At 34.6% G+C, this 22088-nt stretch overlaps 1 protein-coding gene across 1 annotated transcript in view; it reads left to right on the forward strand.

Annotated features, from left to right (window-relative positions):
• Positions 1-101: 101 nt before the first annotated feature.
• KNTC1 (kinetochore associated 1) overlaps positions 102-22088 on the forward strand; it is a gene marked incomplete at both ends in the record, with an annotated part of 33888 nt that continues 11901 nt past the window's right edge. The window contains 41 exons of the mRNA XM_079543718.1: positions 102-233; positions 339-459; positions 852-967; positions 1403-1475; positions 2316-2393; positions 2914-2948; positions 3166-3276; positions 4087-4180; positions 4417-4469; positions 4705-4817; positions 5209-5263; positions 5489-5587; positions 6523-6566; positions 6679-6744; positions 6834-6909; positions 7024-7149; positions 7243-7332; positions 7858-7917; positions 8346-8407; positions 8919-9030; positions 9560-9703; positions 9927-9983; positions 10067-10168; positions 10990-11106; positions 11511-11654; positions 11944-12042; positions 12433-12536; positions 12692-12797; positions 13200-13334; positions 14365-14484; positions 15232-15301; positions 15379-15446; positions 15704-15996; positions 16490-16662; positions 16834-16931; positions 17876-18017; positions 18374-18430; positions 18940-19103; positions 19599-19703; positions 20583-20711; positions 21315-21431. Coding sequence (XP_079399844.1) covers positions 102-233; positions 339-459; positions 852-967; positions 1403-1475; positions 2316-2393; positions 2914-2948; positions 3166-3276; positions 4087-4180; positions 4417-4469; positions 4705-4817; positions 5209-5263; positions 5489-5587; positions 6523-6566; positions 6679-6744; positions 6834-6909; positions 7024-7149; positions 7243-7332; positions 7858-7917; positions 8346-8407; positions 8919-9030; positions 9560-9703; positions 9927-9983; positions 10067-10168; positions 10990-11106; positions 11511-11654; positions 11944-12042; positions 12433-12536; positions 12692-12797; positions 13200-13334; positions 14365-14484; positions 15232-15301; positions 15379-15446; positions 15704-15996; positions 16490-16662; positions 16834-16931; positions 17876-18017; positions 18374-18430; positions 18940-19103; positions 19599-19703; positions 20583-20711; positions 21315-21431 — 4260 coding nt within the window. The remainder of the gene's footprint in view (positions 234-338; positions 460-851; positions 968-1402; positions 1476-2315; positions 2394-2913; positions 2949-3165; positions 3277-4086; positions 4181-4416; positions 4470-4704; positions 4818-5208; positions 5264-5488; positions 5588-6522; positions 6567-6678; positions 6745-6833; positions 6910-7023; positions 7150-7242; positions 7333-7857; positions 7918-8345; positions 8408-8918; positions 9031-9559; positions 9704-9926; positions 9984-10066; positions 10169-10989; positions 11107-11510; positions 11655-11943; positions 12043-12432; positions 12537-12691; positions 12798-13199; positions 13335-14364; positions 14485-15231; positions 15302-15378; positions 15447-15703; positions 15997-16489; positions 16663-16833; positions 16932-17875; positions 18018-18373; positions 18431-18939; positions 19104-19598; positions 19704-20582; positions 20712-21314; positions 21432-22088) is intronic.

Below are 22088 nucleotides of genomic sequence, written 5' to 3' on the forward strand. Positions count from 1 at the left end.
GCTAGAGGCAGAACAGCAACAGAGCACTAAGGCCAATGATTTATAGGCAGTCAACTAATTTTCTTACAGCTCTCTTGCTTATGTGGTTATCATAGGTGAGAATGTGGAATGATATCGAAATTCTGGTGAACGACGACACAACAAGAGAGCAGTTCTCTGTGTGCTTAGGCCAGGAATGTGGCAGTGCCTTATACCAAGTGGACTCACTGCTTCAAATAACATCTTCAGAAAAGGTAGAATTCCTCAGAACTATGTCATGTTTCCTCATATATGCGAGGAACATTGTCATATATCTGAAGTGTTTCAGTTATTATGTGTAACAATCTTTTTATTCTTAGGTCTCAGTTAATCCTCAGCTGTATGCGTGCAGCTCGAGGGATGGCAGCATTATTGTTGTTGACAGATCGGTGGTACTTCTTGACAGCACAGGACAGGCTCTGCAGCTGCACATTCAGTTTGGTAAGTTCACTAATTCAGAACTAAGCTCGAACTCAAAACTAAATTAAAGGGAAAAAAAAGTGCTCTTCTTGAAAGCATGTCAGTTATCTTGAATATCTATCTGCCTGTAAGATAAACTGTTACAACAAATAACTAAATAACGAAATGGGATTCTGTATCTCATTAACCAAGTATTCCTGCACAACTTAATTAGAATGCTTGTTAACTTATCACTGCAATGGGAATCGCAGAGAGCAAAGCCACTCATTCTGTGCCCTTGTACTTAGTTTTATCGAAGTAAATACCTTTGTAGAAATCTGGAATGCTGTATTACCCACATTCTGTGTTTCAAATATGCATGTCTGCTAATAAAAAAATCTTAATAGCTGACATCACGACATGGAACTTTTCAGATACTAATGTGGATGTGGTTGGTATGTGTCAAGAAAAACAATTCCTTGTGGTTGGTGAGAGAAGTGGCAATATCCATCTTATTCATATTCCATCAAAAAAAACCTTGCTGACTAAGGTACAGTAACTGTTCTATCCTGACTTTATTCCAAATCTTTTGTTCTCAGGGTTCCTTGTTGTTGTTGTTGTTGTTGTTGTTTTTGTTTTTTTTTTTTTTTGTTATTTGTTTTGTTATTGTTTTTGTTTTTCTTTCTTTTTCCCATATATTTATATAGAAATATTTTTGTGTTATGAATAAGTCTTTTAGTTTGAACAAACAGCCTGATTAAAGGGATTTTTTTTTTTCTATAAGTAACAAGTTACAAGAAAAATTGTATATATGTTATTTATAGTATGTTGTGTGCAGATATACAACATGGAATGTTACATATAAACCATGAGTTCTTGGTGAAAGAAAAAAGATTGAAATTTAAACTGGTGAACAGTATTTCAAGTGAAGATTTTTTTTTTTCAAATGAGACACGCAAATATTGATTCATTGATTCCATCTTAGATTTTGGTTGAAACATCTTCAAGTGAAAAGACCTACTTAAATCTCTCTATCAAAAAAGATGCAACAGTTGCAGGTAAGTATTTTGATAACTTTTCTTGCCTCATTATTTGCGATCTTGTTCCCTTTTTAACGTCTCTAAAGAGGAGGCTACAAACAAGATAAGCAGATGCAGTTTTACTCTGCACTGTGGTTGTTAGATGTACTTTTTAATCAGTGGACCTTATCTGAAGGTCTTTGAAAATTTTGGAAAGGCAGTCACTTTCAGAAAGATGTAAAATCATATTGCTTTTTCACAACAATGTGGGTTTTTTGTCTAGTTAGTTGTTTCTTAACTGATCATGAAATCCAAACTATTGCAATAACAAAATTTTATTGACGTGAGGGAGTGACTTTCCTATGATATTTAGCTCTCACTATTTTAGACTAGCATAAAAAACAACAGGCAGTCAAAAGTCAACACCTCCTTCTCTTGTGGTTGTGTAAAAAGTAAAAAAAAGATTGAATCTTTCTTTTGTGGCTGTGTTAAACCTATGAAAATACTCAAGAAGGCATTACTCTGCCTCACGCTTCTATCAGACTTCAGATTTTAGTAGTTTTGTTCTTCCAACCCAGTCCTGCCTTTCATAATACGACATGTGTCAATGTAGTTTTGTCACAAAAACAGAATTTGCAGTGTGATAGGCGCGTACAAAAACCATACTTTTAAATGGAACCCTAAAAACTCATACTCTCTCTGGTGAAAGTGACAGAATTTTTTTTCAAAATAATCTAGTTAGTTGGTCAGAATTCTTATCAGTTATTTCAGTTTCCTATTTTTAAGCTAGCAGTCCCTTTACAGTTAGTGAATACCTCAGTTCAAAATATTTCTGTTGTATTTTGTTGATGGTTTGTTGTTTTCTTTGTTGCTTTTTAGGTGTTTATCATATGTTCATTCTCACGAGCAAGGGTTTCTTTTGCATTATGCATCTCCCACTTGCTAAAACACAAGAAGGTAAGATAATCTACAAACAAACTGGGATTTCAGTTTGAGCAGGTAGAGAAGTATTGAAGATCTTTTACATGCACATTTCTATTAGGGTTAAGATGTTGATTTGGGATTGCTTATGTAGCCTTGGTTTGGTTTTATAGAGAAACCGGTGTATAGCTGTTTATAAAAGAGTATTTTTAAATTAATTCAATAATTTCTTCAGCTTGTGTTCTCATTATTGTGTAGAGAAAAGTAATGAACATTATAGGAGCAGAATTTTATATCACAATATCAGTTTGAACTGCACAGAGGAATACTGATAACAAGTTTAATTTTCAAAGCTGTGTAAGCACAGTTAGGATTTTCTGAAACTACATATTGTGATCAGTAGAAATAGATCTTGTCAAGGATAGTGGCTCATCTTTCCTTCAGAATAGTCAGGCTAGGATTATACTAACCTATATGATGTTCACTGGCTTTTTCAAATTTTATTTTTAAAAATCTTATTGTACATTGATGTGTTTTTTATGTTATTTTAACATAGCAATTGACAAGATGGATATGACTGCAGCAACAAAGGTAAGAAACATGACTTCTAACATCTGTGCTAAAGTGCAAGGTTTGTAACGACTTTATTTTGTGTTCCATTGGAAACTTACCAGTTTATTATTACAATTCATAAGAAAGAAAAAGTAATTCACGTTCACAGAGAAGTGAGAAGTTCAGAATGTACTGTTTTTATAGGTAACTTTTTCTTCTCTGTTGTTTGCTTTCCCTCCATCCTCTGCCCCAATAGTTACAAGGACAGATAAAGACAGCTTTCATTTCCACAGAGGAATATCACAGCCTTGGCTGTCAGAATTCCGTGATAAGTAATTTGGCAAATAAAATCCACATGATAATTGGGGTAAGTAGTAATAACATGTTTGTAAGAATTGTTGTCAGTGATCATGGAGCAATGATAGCATTTGTTGATCTACAATAAAATTTATGTCTAGCTGGTTTAAAAAAAAGATAGTGAAAGAAATTTGTTCAATTTCCTTCATTGTAAATTTAAATGTTATCAATTTTGCAGTCTTTTTAGTAAGGAAACTACTGTTATTTCAGAACTCTCTGGTATGAGGGAAAATATTTTCACCCTGGCTGTATGACAGAGTAAATCACTGTGGTTCCTAACTTGCACGGGGTTGGACTATTTGTAGTTGTGCTTTAGGGCTTGGAAAACCAAAGCTAGAAAGAATCTTCCAACACTCAACAAAGGCTGCAAAATAGTATATAGTTGCACAAAACACTTTAGCATCAAGAATAGAAATTAATCAAAGATTTTTTGGATGGTCAATTTTGAAATATTATTTTGGACTAGAAGTTTCCAGAGTTCATTAACTTTGTCCGATGCCCGATGACTTCAATGCAACACTCCTCAGTTTGCTCAGAGTACATTTAATATAAGTTTTATATTCTGAAGGAATGAAAAATGGAGGTTTTAAAATGTAGAGTGAGATGGTTACTGTAATAAAGAACATTCTTGAAAAGAGGCTAAGTTAAAAAGCATTTTTCTGAACATCAACTGAAAATGAATATCAACTGAAAATGAAGTTTAAGTTAGTCTTGCAAATTTCAGGTGTTTTATAAGTTAGAGGTCAATTGGAGAGGTAAATCTGTCACATGTCTAATATGTAACCCCATAAATTCTGCATCACTTTGCTTTTACTGATAGGGTAAAGGAGGTTTTGTACTCTCCAAATGGGAGGTGGACACTACCAACAACCTGGTGTCTGTTCGAAGCTTTGCCGATTCAAGTCTGATCAAAGGTAAAGACATTCTTTTTGTTGTTTTTACAGTCAAGGGTGGAATTTGTACGTAGCTGCAGAAAATAAGATGTTTTCAGGTATCTCGCTGGCTTTAGTAAAAACGCTAATGGAACTTCTCAGGTCTGTGAAGATAAATGTCTGCTTCCAATGCTTGGTGATACATGGAAACTGTTTTTACTTCAAATACACTCTAAGAAAAATAATAAATTGTTATGATTATGTATTATTTCTTTTAGATGCAGTGAAACTTCAAGTTCTTGACAATCTGCTGTTTGTTTTAGATACAGAGGTAGGTGCAACAGTTTGGTTTAGTCTTCATTTTACAGTGCTCTCGAAAGAGCCTCTTTCTTAAAATAACTTTTAGAATACATTTCTATTAAATAAAGATGCTTATTTTGAGGATATTGATCTTACTGCTTGAGGTTTTTTTGTCATTACTTTAGCTTTAATATTCTGCTCAATAAAGACCAAAAATATCCTTAATGAAAAAAAGAGGAAACTCATATCTGCTTTTTTTTTTCTAGAACATCTTAAGCATATGGGATGTTTATTCTCTTACTTTAATTTGGGATTGGCCTTTAATACATATTGAAGAATTTCTTCTAACCACAGAGTCTGATTCTTCTTCAGTCATGCAGTAAGTAAAAATTCTGTAGCATCAGTTCTGAAAAATTGTCTATTGTCTAGTGTGCTACAAATACTTGATTTTCTATAGTAATTAATTTTTAGAAATCTTTGTGAAACCTTCCTAGACAGCAGGGCAAAAGCATTGTTAGCTTTACACTGGAGACAAGAAAACCTTGGCACTTACTGCTTTTTTTCTTGGTTTATCTATTTTTACTGCTAAGTGAACTTGCATGCAACATATATTGTTTCAGAAATGCTCACCTAGAATAAGGTGAGATAAGCTGTACAGTGTTGCTTACAAGTCTGAATTTTAGTTTGAACTTCGTCTGACAGATAAACAGACAGAGAAAGCAAAAGACTGATACAGTATTCTTTTTTCCCCTCTTTCTTCTGTTCTATAGGCAAGGGCTTGCAGATGTTAAACTGGTAGCCATGACAAGACCCACTAATAAACAGGTCTGTTTCCTTATCTGTATTCTGTTCTTTAGTTGTTAAACAGAAACGTGCATTGGTGCCTTACTAAGATGACCTGCTGTTTGATTTTTCCATTTCAGCAGTTTATTCATGATTTTAACTCTTTAAGAATCCAGAAATGATTTTGCAAACATCAATCTCACCAGCATATCTAAATCACTTCTATCTGATTTGTTTCTCTCTCTTTTTTTTTCTTTTTTTTAATAGATGAGAAGTTTAATGGTTTTTGCACTACCTACTATGCAACAGCTCTATTCTTTGGAAGTATCTGTTGTTTCTTCACTCGTCCTAAGCGGGATTGGCACAGTACGTTTAGATTTGTTGTTGTTCAAAGAAATATAGTTGTTTTAGTGGATTTAATTGTTAAAGAGGTTTTATTCTTATAGATTAGAACCACTTTTTGAGAAACCATACAAAGAAAATAAAATAATGTCTCTAAAGGGCGAGAAAAAAATAACAGAGCTAAATTGTTCAGTATGCTATGTCCCAGCCTATTACAATATTTAACTCTAGTGCCAAATTTTCTTGCTGCTGTTACACAGCTAAATGCTGTATGAAGTCTATTCTCTCAGCAAAGAAAAACACAGATTTTATCTGGGATTTACTTAAACTTAGATGAGAGAACCAATTTGTTTCTGTTTAAACTGCTTCCACGTAAGGATTTTAACAAAAGATGTCTGAAATAAGACAATAAGAATTTTATGAATTAGGAGTATTAGAAAGACTGATGGAGTGGGTATGTGAGAGGATAACAATGTGCAATAAAAATAAAAGCTGACAGAATTGCTTGTCTTGTATGAAGCACGTGGCAGATAAGTGCAACAGAAAATATGGAACAATCAAGGTCAGAAATGTAATATATACCTTGACATTTGTGGAACATAGCACAGATGCCTTCTTCACATAGTTTGTAATGTGGTTACAGTCTGACATGCCTATGGCTTAAACAAAATGAAAGAGCAAAGAGTAATTTTAGGATGATTCACTTGTGTGGAGGGTGTATTGAGGTAACTGTACCAGGATAGCAGAGTGGTTTCAGCGTGAAGCGTCCTCTTACTAGCCTCAGGAATTGTAGATGGTGGAAACCATGCAAGGATGAACATGATAAGCATAAAGAAAACGTCTGAGAGAAAAAACAAGAGTTTGTTTCCATATTAAGAAACACCTCATGCATTACAGCTTTGTTTTCTTACGGCTGATTTACTCCACCACCTAATGATTTCTGTTATTATATGCTGCAGGATACAATATACTTCTTGGAAGGAATTCATGAAAATCATCAGATGTAAGATAACATTTTTCATATTACCTGATCACTGTTACCTTAAAATGCAGATCACTTCAACATACAGCTATTTTAGAATTGATAAACTCATGTAGTTTCCGTCCACCTTCAGGTCCACTGAAGGCCCAGTTTCTGTTGTTGTGATGAGAAGTTTAACTGAAGCCTTGCCAGAAAATAGGTACACTTTCCCTTGAAGCTTGATTACCGTCATCTGTGGTTTGAGTTTTTATGTTACAGTAGCATAAGGTTACTTTATCTCACTCCTAGACTGAGTCGCTTGCTTCACAAACACAAATTCACTGAGGCAGAGAGTTTTGCTATACAATTTGGACTCGATGTTGAGGTAAGTTGACTCTTCTTAATAAAGACATTTGAAAATTAATTAGCACAACTAAGCATGCTTAAAGCTGAAGTACATCAAATTTAAAACTGAGATTTTTTTTTATTTTTCAAACAGCTTGTATACAAAGTAAAAGCAAACATGATTTTAGAGAAGCTAGCTTCAGCCTCCATTGGAAGCTATGGTCAAGAAGTCTTGCTGGATTATGTGAATGAAGCCAAAGAAAATCTGCTTAAAATTCAGGTCTTTTCTCTTTCCTGCCCTATTTCTCTAATAAATTAAATCAAACTATAAAGGAGCTTGGAATTAATTCCAATTGTTTCTTTTCTTAAACAGGACAGCCAGTTTGTTGTGGATTACTGCATAAATGCTCCATGGCCACTGTATGAAACTGCTCAAGAAATGTTAAACTATGCTAAAATCAGGGTAAGGTTGATTTTTAATTTCTTACTGTTACCCATTGATATTACATGCTTCTGTACACCTTGAGAGGGAGTACACCTTCCAACCAGTTACAGTCATTCAAAAAGTTGCATTATGAAAAATGATCAGAAATCAAGACTTGTTGCAACTTTGTTCTTGCTATTGCTTGAGGGCTAAAAAGAGTTCATTTTATTTTCAGACCAGAGACAGAGGTCTTAGTTTTGAGTAGCCTTTGTAAGTTCGTTTTACATACTGATTTCTGGATTAAAATCTAAAAGTATGTCACTGTTTTGTTTTCATTATTTTAGTTTTTGTTGCCTTGACAAACAGAATCAGAGAGATACGTGTCTGCTCTCATGTAGATGTAAAAACCCAAGCAAAGACTAAAACTGTAGAATAGACTCCAGTTTAAGGAGTCTATTGAGTTTTTGCTAGCTTTTTTTTTTACCTTCATTAAACTCAAAGAACCACTTGTGGCATGTTTTGCATCAGAGTTGTCAGCCAAGCTATTTCATGTGTTTGTTCCAGGTCTTGAAGAAAGATGATAGAACCATTGTTTCTGATGGGGCTCTAGCATCTCTAACTGAGGTGAGGACAAACGTTTTGGCCTGATGCTATCATATGATAACAATTATGGTGTACAGTTTTATACAGTAAAAGTTTAAATGTTTTAAAGTGAGATTACATTTTAAAATATTAAATGAGAACCATGATTTTGACAGTTTTCAGAGTTAAAGTGATTCCTTCAGTCTTGAATTAAAAGATTCATTTTTGAGTGGTATAGAAATGGAAAGAAACATCTTTAAGTACTTTCAAGTATTTATTTTACTTCTTAATTAGGCTTATTTCATATTGCACAGCACTCATATACCTTCAAAGAGAATTAATGTTAACTACTCCTAGAATTGAAGTTCCTGAGTAATTCTTCATTAAACAAACTTATATATGTTACACAGGTCATACTGTTGTTTTGTAAGCCAGATTTTGACCTTAAATCCCTTGTCTGCATTCTGCAGGTATTGAGAGCTCAGGCAAGGCTTACAACTTTCTATGGAGCTTTTGGACTGGAGAAGTTCAGGTTTGTTTTTAAAGATTTTTTAAGATTTAAAGATAATTATAATGGTTTAATATCTGCCATTTAAATTAAATGTGGTTTATTTTAAATTTAGGCTTCTGGTCTTTCACTGTAGAGAAGGGATAAAACAGAGGTTGAGTCAACCTAAATACTGAAAATTTATATTGTGTGCAACAGATAACATCTTGTGTAGGTTTTTTTTGTATTTTTTGACTGTAGATAGGTGTTTTTTTAATATATGCCCACACAATCTAATGCTCCAATTATGTCTTACAGCATATAGCATAAGCTGGAAAAGGTTTGAGATCCTCTTCTACACCTCCTTTTATACTGCCATGTAATAAATATAGAATGGCTTGAGTTGGAAGGAACCTTAAGTCTCACCTGACTCCGATCCCCTCATCCTGGACAGAGTTGTTACCCACTATGTCAGGTCGCCCAGGACCCCAAACTGGCTTTGAACACCTCCAGGGTTTGGATGTAATAACAGTGTTTCTTTTCCTCTCCTTTCTAGTGGTATTGCTTGGACAGAATTCTTGAATAATGAAGACATTTTAAAGAACATCCTTTTTCAGCTAGAAGAAGGAAATTTATCTTGTGCACAGTACCTCTGGCTTAGGCATCAGGTGAAACAGCATTAACGTATCTTTTATACTTATGGAGGATGTTGAGTCTCTTAAATTTTCCAGGCTTGTTTAACAAAACATCAGGCTAATACTGTTACAAAACAGCTCCTCAAAGAAGCAAAACAGAATCTCATCTATTGTCACGTTTCAACTTTCATTCCTTAAAAGGTGGAGCTTCCTATTGATTCAAGAATAAACTGGAATCTCTGATATAAGAATGAATAGTTCTAGATCAGTTGTTTAAGACAGAATTATAAAGCAAGCCCAGATGTATAGGGATGTGGTCCACCCACCATAACTTGCAAAAAGAAATTGCTTCAGTTGCATCTTTTAAACAGTAGCCTTGTTTTTGTGAGCAGGGCTATTATTATTATTATTACTACTACTACTATGTTATTTTTTAATTCCTAGATTTTTCTCTTTGTGTCTGTGAACTCTATTGCTTTTTCCTGTTAATGAAGTAATATTACAAGTTATTTGATAAGTATATACTCCATAAACTTATAACTGTTCTCTTTTAAAATTTTAGGCAGATCTTGAAAACACCTTTGATGAGAAAATGCTGGAGAGCTTGCTTAATGCCATCCATGTCACTGTTCCTCTAAAGGATCTGTGTTTGTGGCTGAAAAATGTTGTGATTCCCTTCTTAAGGAGAGTTGTGCCAAAGGGACAGGTAAAACTGATTCAATAAATATAAGACACAGCTTTCTGAAACTAAGGTAATTTTATAGTCAGACCTACTTTTTTGGATTTCAGAACCTTTTTCTACTCTATTTTTAAATGAATTCCTTTCCCTACAACTTATATTTTAAAGTATTTCCTTTTAAACAGATTTCTAATAGCAGATTTCACTTTGATAGGCAGCATAACTCTCCTGATAACTGTTTCTATTGCAGAAAATATTAGCCAGATGGCTGGAACAGGGTGCTCGCAACCTTGAATTAACTGATAAGGTAAATCATGGTGTAGAAATTTTGCTTGTCTTGTATTTCTATACATACAGCACTGTTTGCTGATATCAATTTCTATTGGACAGGCAAATTGGCCAGAGAATGGGCTGGAAATGGCTGAGATTTTTTTTACGAGTAAAAATCAAGATGAAATGCCTCTGACAAGTTTTGGCCAGTGGAATCCTTTGGTAAGAAACATAGGAAATAAAAAGATTTGCTGTTCTCAGACTTTAGAACATATGCTCTTTGCCAATGTAGAAACAAGCTGTTATTAGATCACTACTGCTTTAATGGGAAATTAATTACTCCCATGAAAGGAAGGAACTTAATTTCAATCATCTTAGGTTAAAGACTGGATAAAGAAAAAAAAACAGCAACATTGGTGCAACAGTTATGCCCTTTGACACATGAATTAATGGTCTAAATACAAATAATAATCAAATGTTCTGCAATACACAAGTTTCTGTACTATGAAACACTTCAATAAAGATATTTCTTATGAACTTCAATTAGAAACATCTCATTTCTGTCAAAATTTTTGGAAACAGATTGCAGTTCATTAAATATTTTTCTCCAAGCTCTAGCATGGAGAAAATGGGTAATAAAAATCAGCTAGCTGTAAGGATGTGAACATTGAATTTGCATAAATAAATAGATATAATTGCATAATAAATAGAAGTCCAATATATTGTATATCCTGGGTATACTAGTAACTGTGATGGTGAAACTATGATAGTGAAGAAAGATTAAGCTTAAAGCTAACCAGGTTTGCATTTTTTAAATTGAAAACACTGACATTCTGTACTTAGGTCTGCTATCTTAGTCTTGTGAATCTTAAGTTTGAAGTGCATAATGGCATCTAGGGAAATGAACATGTACTTGATTTGCTTTGTTGTATGCTGTATGAAGGTTCAGCACATAGATCCATAGAATCTCCAAGATTCCAAGCCATCAGAAATAGAAGATTGCAGCAAGTCTTCTAATGTTTCATTTCAAAATACTGTTTCAGAAATGCAGTGACTGTGAAGAAGTACTTAGGTTGAAGAAACTAGTAAATGATTTACAAGAACTGATAGATCTCTACAGAAAATACAACTGCAGGCTGGCACTCTGTGATTTTGAGAAGGTAATTCTGATTAGTTGCACTTGTGTTTGTAAGCTGCTGAGGCTATTTGATACATTGTTGAAACAACAGTTTTCATTATAAACACAAGGGGTATGGACACATAATGTGACAAGATACCTACTATTAAAAGCCACGAATTAAACCCCATGAGTTGCAGTATAGTACAGGTAGAGGCTGAGTTGCAGACCAAGTGTTAGCAACAGTGAAATTATAAGTACAGCTGAACAACGATTTTGTAAGAGAGACACTGGGTGTTCGCCTTCCCTGGTGTAAAGGAATGATGAACTAGCACCTTAATTACCTTCAGTGGGCACTGGATGTTCAATTAGTCACTTGAAATGTGAAGGATCACGGACTAAAATGTGTGATGTTCTAAAACTGCATTGTTCTACTTTGCTGCCCAGGAGAACACAACTACTATTGTGTTTCGTATGTTGGATAAAATTTTGGCACCAGAGCTTGTCCCATCTATTCTGGATAAGTTTATAAAGCCTTACCTCTGTGAACATAATCTCCAAAAGGATGAACTTCTTTTACAGTATATAAAGGTAACATTTTCTTCATTTTGAATATATCTATTTAAACTTACATAAGCAGTGAACAAATCTGATAATCATTTTATTTACACATGAATTTTAGAATCAGTTTTCTGATTTGTTTACTGCTGTCAAACTCACTGAAAATTACTATTTCAGCAATAAACAGATATGAGGGAAAAATCTGTCCCTTGATATCCTAAAACATTCTGTCATTTCTAATATTTTAGAGTATATTATATTGCAAATATATTCCTACCTTTTCCATTAAAATTCTATTAATTTTTACCAAAATACGCAGGACTTGCTAGAACGTTGCCGTACACGGTCTGCTTCTGTATTTGAAACTGCATGGGAGGCAAAGGCAATAGCTGTCATTGGTTGTATCTCTGATACAGATGTAAGTATGTTTAATAAAATAGCTCTAATACATCCATTCAGAATGGAACACCTGATTTTTATGTAAGTGCACGAGTGCATGTTTATGTAAGTGGTAAGACAAAAAATAACCATCTGTCCTTTTATCCCATATTCTTTGCTTGAGAATCTAATTGTAATTTTGATATCATCACATAGAGAACTCAACTTTAGCATGTCTCAAGCTGAAGTTCTGTGGTGTCGTAAATCACTCCTATCATTTTCTAATCTAGTTTGATACAATAATCAATGCCTATTACACAATGGAAGCTGGGCTAAGAAGTGATAGCCTAAATGATCACAGGTGAACAATACTTCAAAGAATATCTTGCAACTTATTTTGATGAGTAAGCTTTTCATGTTCTTTTTCTAGCTGAAATTTGATGCAGTTCTGCAGATAATGCATGGTGCTGTGGTACCATGGAGTGGAGCAGTAGAGCAGCTGGTAAAACAGCATTTGGAAATGAATCATGCCAAGTAAGACCACATCCTATAGGCTATATCTCAGTTTTATGTTTACTTTTCAGTTAGAATTCTTGATTTTTTTTTTTTTTTAATTAAAGCTATATGGTTTGATCATCTCTGTACATCAGATACATATATAATAAATTAATAGTCTAATTTGTCCACAGAGTAAAGTTATTGCAGGAAAGTTATCGACTAATGGAAATGAAGAAGCTTTTGCGGGCCTACGGGATAAGAGACACTAATCTCTTAAAGGACAAGCAGATGATAATGGTAAACGATCAGCACTTATGTTCTGTTAAACAAACAAGAAATCCTAAATTTACCAAATTAAAAAAAAAAAGCATGCAATTAAAGGCAGATTAAAGCAATTAAAGCATAGCAATGTGTAGCTCCCATTTGTTATCCCCTTTTTTTTTGTCCTGTTCAGATTTCGTAACTTACTTGCACTTTGTTTTTCATTCATACATCCCTATAAACTACATAGTTTCTTTCCCAAGTCCATTTTTCCCCTAGTTACGTTTAATGAAGTTTTATCTACAGATAGAGCTTCTAAACTCATGGATAACTTGCTTGGTATGAGCTGTACAATTACAGTGCAGAAGTTTATAAATGGCTTCCCTTATTATCTGATAAATGAATAAACTAAATTCCATATCTGTTTTCTTCTCACAGAGGCTAGTGAAATACATTCTTAAACAAGACACTCCTACTTCTTTGGAGGATGCTTTGAAAATGGTAGAAGCATATATGTTACCCACCATGGAAGTCTACATTCTGAGGATGATAGACCTCATTGACAAAGAAAGGGTACTAAAATACTTTGTGTCAGTTGATATGGGTATTTGGAGACTGTAGACTATTTTCAAAACAGCAACAGTTGCACTGCTTGCTGAAACCTTATATACAGTTTATATATTGGTATTTTAATACAGTTTTATTAATTGTACACATAACTGCCTGTACTTAACACTGCAGATGTGACCAGTGTCATTGTGAGCCATCCTTCATTGCAAAAAAGTACAAAAATAATGCCCCATATGTAGAAGAAGTCAGAATTTAAGTCTACATATATTCACATGTCTTTGCTGGAGCTGATTTGGGGCAAGTTGCATATTTACCTCCAAAATCCGTTTCTTTTTTCTGTGATTTTTGATGCAAAGTGATACCTTGCAGTGGTACATACCTGCCTCTCTAGTGTTGTAGGTGCCTAAGTGTTGTAAATCAGTGTTGAATATTTATGTCCAAACAAAACAGCTTCTGCAGGGCTTTTTGCCTCAAAAATTTCAAGTTAAGATTTTGCTAAGGGGAAAAAAAAAAAGTTACCTTTAAATTACTCAGATGCCTTTGCTTGCTACATTTAGTAGGTGAGAATACATTTATACACTGCAGTCATCTACTTTTGTTACTGAGGCATAAAAAGGCTTGTTTTGTTTTTATTCAGGAATCAGTCTGATTCCCTTGCAAAGAGTTTTCTATTCTACCACTTGTTCTGTCTTATTAGGTCATGCTATTATCGACAATCAAAGCATGTTTTAAAAACACTTTCTTAAAAACACTGCATAATTGCCAATGAGCAAAACTGTGTTTTAATTTGCTTATTAGAGCCTTTAGCAAGTACATACATTTTACTGAAAGCCTCAAAACTTTAATTGAAACCACTCAGGGTGAAATCATTAAAGTAAATGTATTTTTTGAGGAAATTTGAAGTTTGTCAGCAGAAAAATAATTAAAGTAAGGAGGTGCATAGCTTTCCTATAAATAAATTAATTTCTATTTTGATTATTTCTGTTTTGGTTTTTTTGTTTGTTTCCCCCCCCCCCCCCCCCTTTCTCTCCAGGGAGAGGAATCACTCACTTTACTAAAGTCTCTGACTATTGCTGAAGCTGAGAAAGTTGCGGAGAGACTGACTGTGTGGGGAACACTGGTGTTAAAGAGGAAAGCAGATAATTCTGAAGAGGTACCAAACTCTGTAAATTGTGTGCATTATTTCGTATGTTATTATGTCCTAACTTCCAACAAGAAAGGTCTTTCTTTGAGCAGGAGGTTTTACTAGGGAACCTCTTAAAGTCTCAACTGGAGTTTATTCTGATTTCTGTGCATTATACAATTATGTTATTTTTCAAGTCATTTCCACACACTGTCTTAACAAACTGAATTCAATTATTTAGCTAACTGAATTAAATTATTTACAAATCCTGCTTTACTGTTACACCTCTTGTCTTACGTGTTCTCCTATTTTTTTCTCTAATTGCTTGAAAAAATATGTTTAAAAGTTGTTGGTGTGGCTTTGCCACCAAAGTCATTCAAAGCTTCATAGCTGACAGTACACATCACTTTCTTGTAACCACAGAAAAAGAATTATTGTTAGTAGTTGTTTTAGGGAGTGGTTCTGGTAAGGAGAAAGAAGAACAGAGGGGAGAGGCAGGATTTTTGATAACTCATATGATAACTAAAACACTGTGTGAAATACATACATACATTTGTATATAGCTATTAAATATTTGCTATTTCCATAAAGAACACAGTTACAGTAGAATTTCATTCTCTTGTTTCTAACCAATAGTTTTTTTAGAGCTTTAAACTGTAGATTCAGACACGTGTAGAACACTGAATAGTATCTCAGTAGAGTGGTAGCCTAAGGTTTGCTATCTTATATTGGTAATATTCTGACCAAACCAATTGTTAACCTCTCCCTTCTCTGCAGCAAAAAACACAAATGTTTATGACAAAAACACTTGTAGAAATCCTCAAATTCCTGTACAAAATTCAAAGAGGTGAGTTCTAGGTTATAACATCTTACACTCTGTTTGTCAATGGAGTCAGAAAGTAATTTTTTTTTCCCCTCCAACAGACAATCCTCTAAAGAAGGATGAATGTGAAGCAAACCTAAAAACATTTGAAACACTTGCTACCCTACAAGTAGGTATCTCTGTAGTTTGAAACTATTTTTCATTTACTGTAATTATTGCCCCTGTTCTTATGCTATTGAAAATTAATTATATTTATAGCTTATGTGCCATGGGTTGGTTTTGTTTTTTGTTTTTTGTTTTTTTTTTTTAAATCACTAAGGTCTCTATATTTTCAATAGGCTTCAAAATGATTATATAGCTAATCTAGAAAACTAATTCTAAAGGAGGTTACATGAGTACAAATAACCATCTTATTTTTTGTTGCAGGAAGACTTTAATATCTTTCTTTCAGTTGAAGACTTCGGGAATCCTACACTGATGTCTACACTCCTTGAAAAGCACATAAATGCTTATGAAACTGACAAATATCTGTCAAAGTCTAGAAAAGAACAAACAACAAATTGTAAAACAAAAGATGGTAAATTAAAGAACCGTTCTACAGAAGCAAGGTTGTACAGAATGGCTTTGCTTCTGCAAAGATCAGAGCAAGAGCTGGGAACAACATTGGCCTTGAGAGCATTAGATGCTGGAAAAGTTGAAGATGCTGTAAAAATATGCAGGTATAACTGTAGAGATTTTCAAAAGTTTAACTCTTTTAATGCACTTCTCTGTAGTTTTTCTGATATTTTGTAAAAGGAAGTGGACGTATAGAGAAAAGATGAGGATTTTGATTTTTTTCTTAAAATGAGTGTTTAAAAATATGCTTAAATTGCTTTTACATAACATGAATGGGAAGTTGTCTTCTCTGAAAACTGACTTTCTTTTTTTGGCCATAGCATGATTGCTAAGTAAGAGATTTCCTGTGGCTTATTTGATAAGAGATAGAATATTAAGTAATTATTAAGAGAGCTGCCCAGCTTAAACAGATAGAAGAAAACCACTGTATGTTGACCACGTGTACCACTCCATGGTTTCTATCTGGTCTCTTCCTCATGGTTAAGTTGTCAGATAGTTTAATCTTACTATTACCTCCCCACAGAGATCAGATTAAACTTTCTACCTATACCTATATTTGTCTATACATATCTGCATTTTGAATTCATTTTTTAATAGGGACTTCTATAAAAATCACTGTAATAAAGAAACAGGGAAGCTACTGTTCTCAACTTGTCAAAAGCTTTGTCATATGTTGGGTGGTGATGTTCCAGCAATCACTTCTGAAGACATGAACCTTCCTGCAGTGATCTATGAAATGGCTTGTCAGGCAGCTACAATATGTAGTCCAGGTAATAATTACTCTTATCATTTACATGTATTACCAGTGGAAAACCACCCAAAAGTGAATTTCTATACATGCCTCTGCAAAAAAATGGATTCTGCAAAATGATGTTAACCTTTTAAACAAGGCATGTGAACCATCCATGCATATTATACTAATGATCTTAATCTTTTCATAGATTTGCTACTTGATTCTCTGGAACTATGTAAATATACTTTAGCTGCCAAGGAAATTTACAGACAGTGCCAAATAGAAAACTATGGCTTTACAGCAAAGGTAATTTCTACTAACTCAAATATATTTTTGTATATATGTAATGTCCTGTATAACTAAATAGAGTTCACTGTATGTATACATATATTTTTTTTTCCTATTCCTCCAGCACCATTGAATCAGTTTGTTTAAAAAGAAACAAAACAACATCAAAGCCCATAGCTCTACAGATTAAAATCTCCCTGAACATGTGTGTATCTCAGTGTGAAGTGTAGACTGAAAGCAATGCAGAAGTGGCACAAACAAGAAGCACAAGCAGCAATTCTCAGCTTTCATTTTAGTGTAATAAATCTTACTAATGCCACTGAAAATAGCAGGGCTTTTATTCAATGACTGCTGCCAACACTGCCAGAAAGCATAGAAATCCGACTTCAAAAATGTTCTTTAAAAAAATAAAATAAAATAAAAAGTGTTAGAATGTAATGAGGGAGATGGGACACCTTTTTTTTTTTAATTGTCTCTTATGTGAGGGTATTCCCAACTGTTTTATAAGACTTACAAGATGGACTGAGTTCTTGAATACTATCTTTGTTTTTTACTCAGATCAAGTAATGCTTTGAGCTGCTTGCAGTGAATGGACTCTTACAGTTTAAGTAGAATAGATTAAAGTGGCTAGGCAAGCATACTTATGCACTGAAGGTTATTTTTCTGAAAAACAAGTCATGTTTGAAAAATGTTTCATTATAGTATTTGGCTAAGAAGCTTTATGAAAGCCTACAATAAATTGATTTTTGGCTGTACAACTACATTAACACAACATGAGAAAGAAAAGTGGTTGTTGCATAAGTGGGAAATGTATTTAACACTACTGGACGTTTACTAGAAGTAGTGTGATAGAAGCCATTTACAAATAAAGGATCATTTACTATTTCTTTACTTGAAAAGCATAACCTTTCATATACTTGGTTTGTTAGTAGACATGCTCATTAACTCTTCTTTCTATTTAGACAACATGTTTTGGTGGAGATAAAGATCCTTATGAAGAATGGACTTACAATGATTTCTTTAATGAAGATGGGATAGTTCTTGATCCACAGATTGTTCTTCCAGTCATATATGAAACCATTTCTTCTCTTCTACCTACTTCTGGTAAACTTACTTTCCTGAACACTGAGTCAGTGTACCATCTGTATTTCATATTGATTTCTTCATCTAGGACAATTTGACACCTGTGTCTGAGGAGAAATAAACTCCTCAAAAATCTCAGACAAGCTCCTGGAAGCAATATTCATTTGGGGGGGTGGATATGGAATATAAATACGCAGCACAGTTTAAAAAAAAAAAATAGTAACAGCAGTCTGGCCCTTAGAATTCATGTGCCGTCTGTTCTACTGAATTTCTAATTTGTGAACTGCCCCTGAACAGTGATTTTAAGTCACTTTGAGGCTTTTATATTGTTGCTTAGATCTCAGCACACTGTGAATTTGTATTTGTCTGTCTTTCAGAGAGCAAACTGTATCCTTTGGACTCTACCAGCCTGGCAAACTGCACATTTATTAAAGGTACCACGATGGCAGATTCACCACTTCGAAAGTATAAACAAGACAACCAAAAAATGTCAGGTTTAAATTAGACCTATGCAGAGGAGACTGATTTGTAGTTTTTAAATAGCAGTCTGGGGGTTCCACTTAAAGCCACATGGCTGGGAAACAGTTTAGTTCTGCACAGAAGTCCCTCAACTAGAGAGTAATTGCTGCTATTCACTCCTGTAATTTTGGGTATGTTGTCCAAGCGTATGCCTCAGTACAGAAGTTCTACCACTGAGCTTCTCTCTTCTCTTGGGGTTTTTTTTTTTTTTTTTTACTGAACTGTTTAGCTTTTACTAAGCTAGAAACTCTGAAAATTCAAAATTTCAAAGGAGGCTAGGGCTCATCTTTTGGTATAAATTTGGTGAAGAAAAATCATTCTGATAATTCAGAACAATATGCTCATTCAGATAACATTCAAGAACAACATGTTTAATACAAACGTTCTAATTGTTTTCTGAGTTTGTTTCTGAAATATATTATAGGACAGAACCTTCTACTGCCAGCTAGAACTCCCATCTGTGCAGTGCTACAAAACCTCATGGAGTGCAGTCAGTGTGAGTTAGCTCTGCGGCTAATAGTCTGCTCATTTGGATCCTGTCTTCAGCACGGTATCTCAAACAACATGGATTTATCTCTGGGTGAGAAGGTATGACAAGAACTATATGCTGAATTTTGCTGAGAGTAAGTCCTAGAAGTTTTCCAGCTTTAAGATGCTTAGAGTTGTGTATTTGATGGGTTAGGGAGAGGCTACCTCCATGACCTCCTTATAGTTACTACCACCTGATCAGATGTTTACTCATTTTGTGAAAGGATTTGGTAGTTTCTTCTCTTTCTCATGGTCTTCCATTTCTCTTTGCAAAGTAAACTAAACTTCTAGAGTCTGAAGGAGAGACCAAGAGTTAAATGAACATTAGTAGTCAGTTGTTATATGCTTTCACATTGTGTTTTCCTCAGTTAGATCGTTCAAGTAAATCTCCTCAAAACAGCAAGGAAATGATTTTATTTTATTTTTTTTAACTAGAAGAGATCTGTTTAGGACCATAATTAAATATGAAAATACAGTATCTCTTAGTATTTTGTAAATGACAAGTTGAAGACTTGGAATTTATCTTTACGTGTGCTGATTGTCTCTTTGTATTAGCTACATGATGGCAACACACTAGCTGAAATCAAAGGTTTTCTCATTGCTATGAAACAGACAACTGCATCAATAATTAAGACCTCTATCATGACCTTGCTACACAAGGTAAGAATTCTCTGAAAGGGCTAAGAAAAAGCTTTCTTTCCTGTCAAGGAAGGGGCTGCCCTTCCTATCGCAGAATCCCTGTCTGAAATTGTTGTGTGGCCAAATGCCACCAAATGCATTCATTGTGGGAAAAATCATACACCATGGTTTTCTTTATGGAAAACCATGAAGATAAGGGGACACACCGACAGCATTGAAATGTTAGAAGAGGACTGGGTTCCACAGCCTCATGTTTCCATGGGGCAGGAGTGGGCTGGACTGCCTGACAGCATTTGCCTCTTCATTCCCAGCTTCCTTGCTTCCTTCCACAGCTGGGGCACGTATTACAGAACAGACTTTGAACTGATAGCTCCTTGCTGGCAGGAACATGCTATAGCCCTAGCGTGTTTCAGCCTCTTGTAAACTGTGGATTTTGGACTGTATGCCTGTAGCTCTGCTTGAAAGGTTATATATAGGGGGAGCATGACCTCTTCGGGAGCCTTTAAAGTGCCCTACATTATAATAAAAGTTATTTTTAATCTTAGTTTCAATTTCTGGTCTTTAGACTTCTTTTAGTTGAAGGGAGGTTGTTGGTCTTTTTTTTTTTAAAGTACTGTATAACCTAGAATATACTGTCTTCTAAGGAAGTTCTGACAAAGAGCAGTAACTTTTAGACTAGACTTCAGTGTTTTTGATCTAAAATTCCTGAAAGAACACTTACTATTCTTTCCTTTTTTTTTTTTTTAATCCTAACTTAAACACTCAAGGCACCTTTAATTTAGAGGTGTTACACTTCAACAGCTGTGCAACAATGCATAACACAAATGTGTTATATTTTATAGAAACAGATCTATTTAAACAAAATCTGAACATTTAACTTCTTTTTTTTCCAAACCACAGGTGTTTAACTGTCGTCTCATAGATCAGGACCTGGCACTGGGGTACTGTGCTATTTTGCCCAGGGAAGATACGTTTAATAAGCTCTGGGGTGTCATAAACAACACGTGGCAAAATTACAGAAAAGTTCTGGTAAATTCTCAAGACAATGTATTTCCTGAGTATATGCAGAATGTTTAGGAGATTCCTCAAGATGTCAGCAATATTGCATAGAAATGGGTATGGCTGTTAGAACTGGTTGCGCTCTCTCAGTGGCAATCTGTTTGCCACGTGATAAAACTGCACAGAGAGTTGCTGTGAACAGTTAGCACAGTGTAAGTCCAGGCACTAGGTTAGCTAACCATGACTTATTCCAAAGCTTGAAAAAGAAAAAATCTCTAGTTGTTTTTCCCTAAGCCACTATAACTCAAACCTCCAGTGTTTTGGAGGAATTGTTCTCTAACTGCAATTTTCACAAATGAAACAAAACATAAGGGAAGATAAGTGCATTCATTGCACTTAGAGTAGCACAGTACTAGCATAATATTTTTTAGATAAAACCTGAGTTTTTCAAGTAGTTTTCAGCTCCTCAACAGGTGAGGGAATCCTAACATTATGTTCTGTAAGGATTGTTTCTGTGTTACAGTTGTGTAATCATCTGTGAATTGTTTTAAGCTCCTCTAAGAATTTACATCTTACAATTCCTAGCTTCCAGATTGTTTACTGTACCTCTATTTCCCTTCCCATTCCTTTAAGTCAGTAGCTCTGGTTGGAGCACAGCTTGCTATCCAATATGGTGAAGCAGCAGAAGAAAGAAAATTCCGAGAGCTGATAACTGATGCAGAATGGGGTATCCAGCTTGGCAAATTTGGTGTGAGTTTGATTTTTATCTTTTATTATTTTAGAATTTTAATAACTGATGAAAAGTCAAGACATTCTGATATATATAGCGCTTGTTGCTTTTAGATGATCTGCTCTTAAAGAGTAAGGAAAGTTGGGTTTTATTTTATTTATTCTGCCTGCTTCTTTAAGTAAAGCTCAGAAAAATGAGAAATATAGTAATTGAGTATTGTATAATCAATGGATATCAAGATGTTACAATCAAAAATAAACAAGAGAGTTAGGCAAAGTGGATTATGATAACAAAAGAGAATAAATGGAAGGCTTACCCTTACGCTGGGCTCACCACAAAACACCAGAAGGAGGGATCTCCAGACGAGATCCTTCCCCACTGGTAGCCAGCTCTTAAATAGGTCTAGGAGCCTGGCTCCACCCCTTCCAGCAGCACAGCTGAATTGCCTTCACCTGTGCTCCTCTGGCTGGCTCATGGCTCACCTCAGGTGATCAATCAGAGGTTCAGGCCGTGACTCAGTAGTTCCCATGCAAGTATGCTTAAAGGAACTTGAAGATTATTGGGCACAGAACACAGTCAACAAATGTACTGTTCTTTCCTGCTCTGAAAATCTCTGGCTTGAAACTAAAGAAAAGCAAAAAGGCTAACTATATGAGGAATTAGTCTTGGTATTGTAC

This window comes from Tetrao urogallus (genome assembly GCF_951394365.1).
Source record: "Tetrao urogallus genome assembly, chromosome: 17".
Classification (NCBI taxonomy): Eukaryota; Metazoa; Chordata; class Aves; order Galliformes; family Phasianidae; genus Tetrao; species Tetrao urogallus.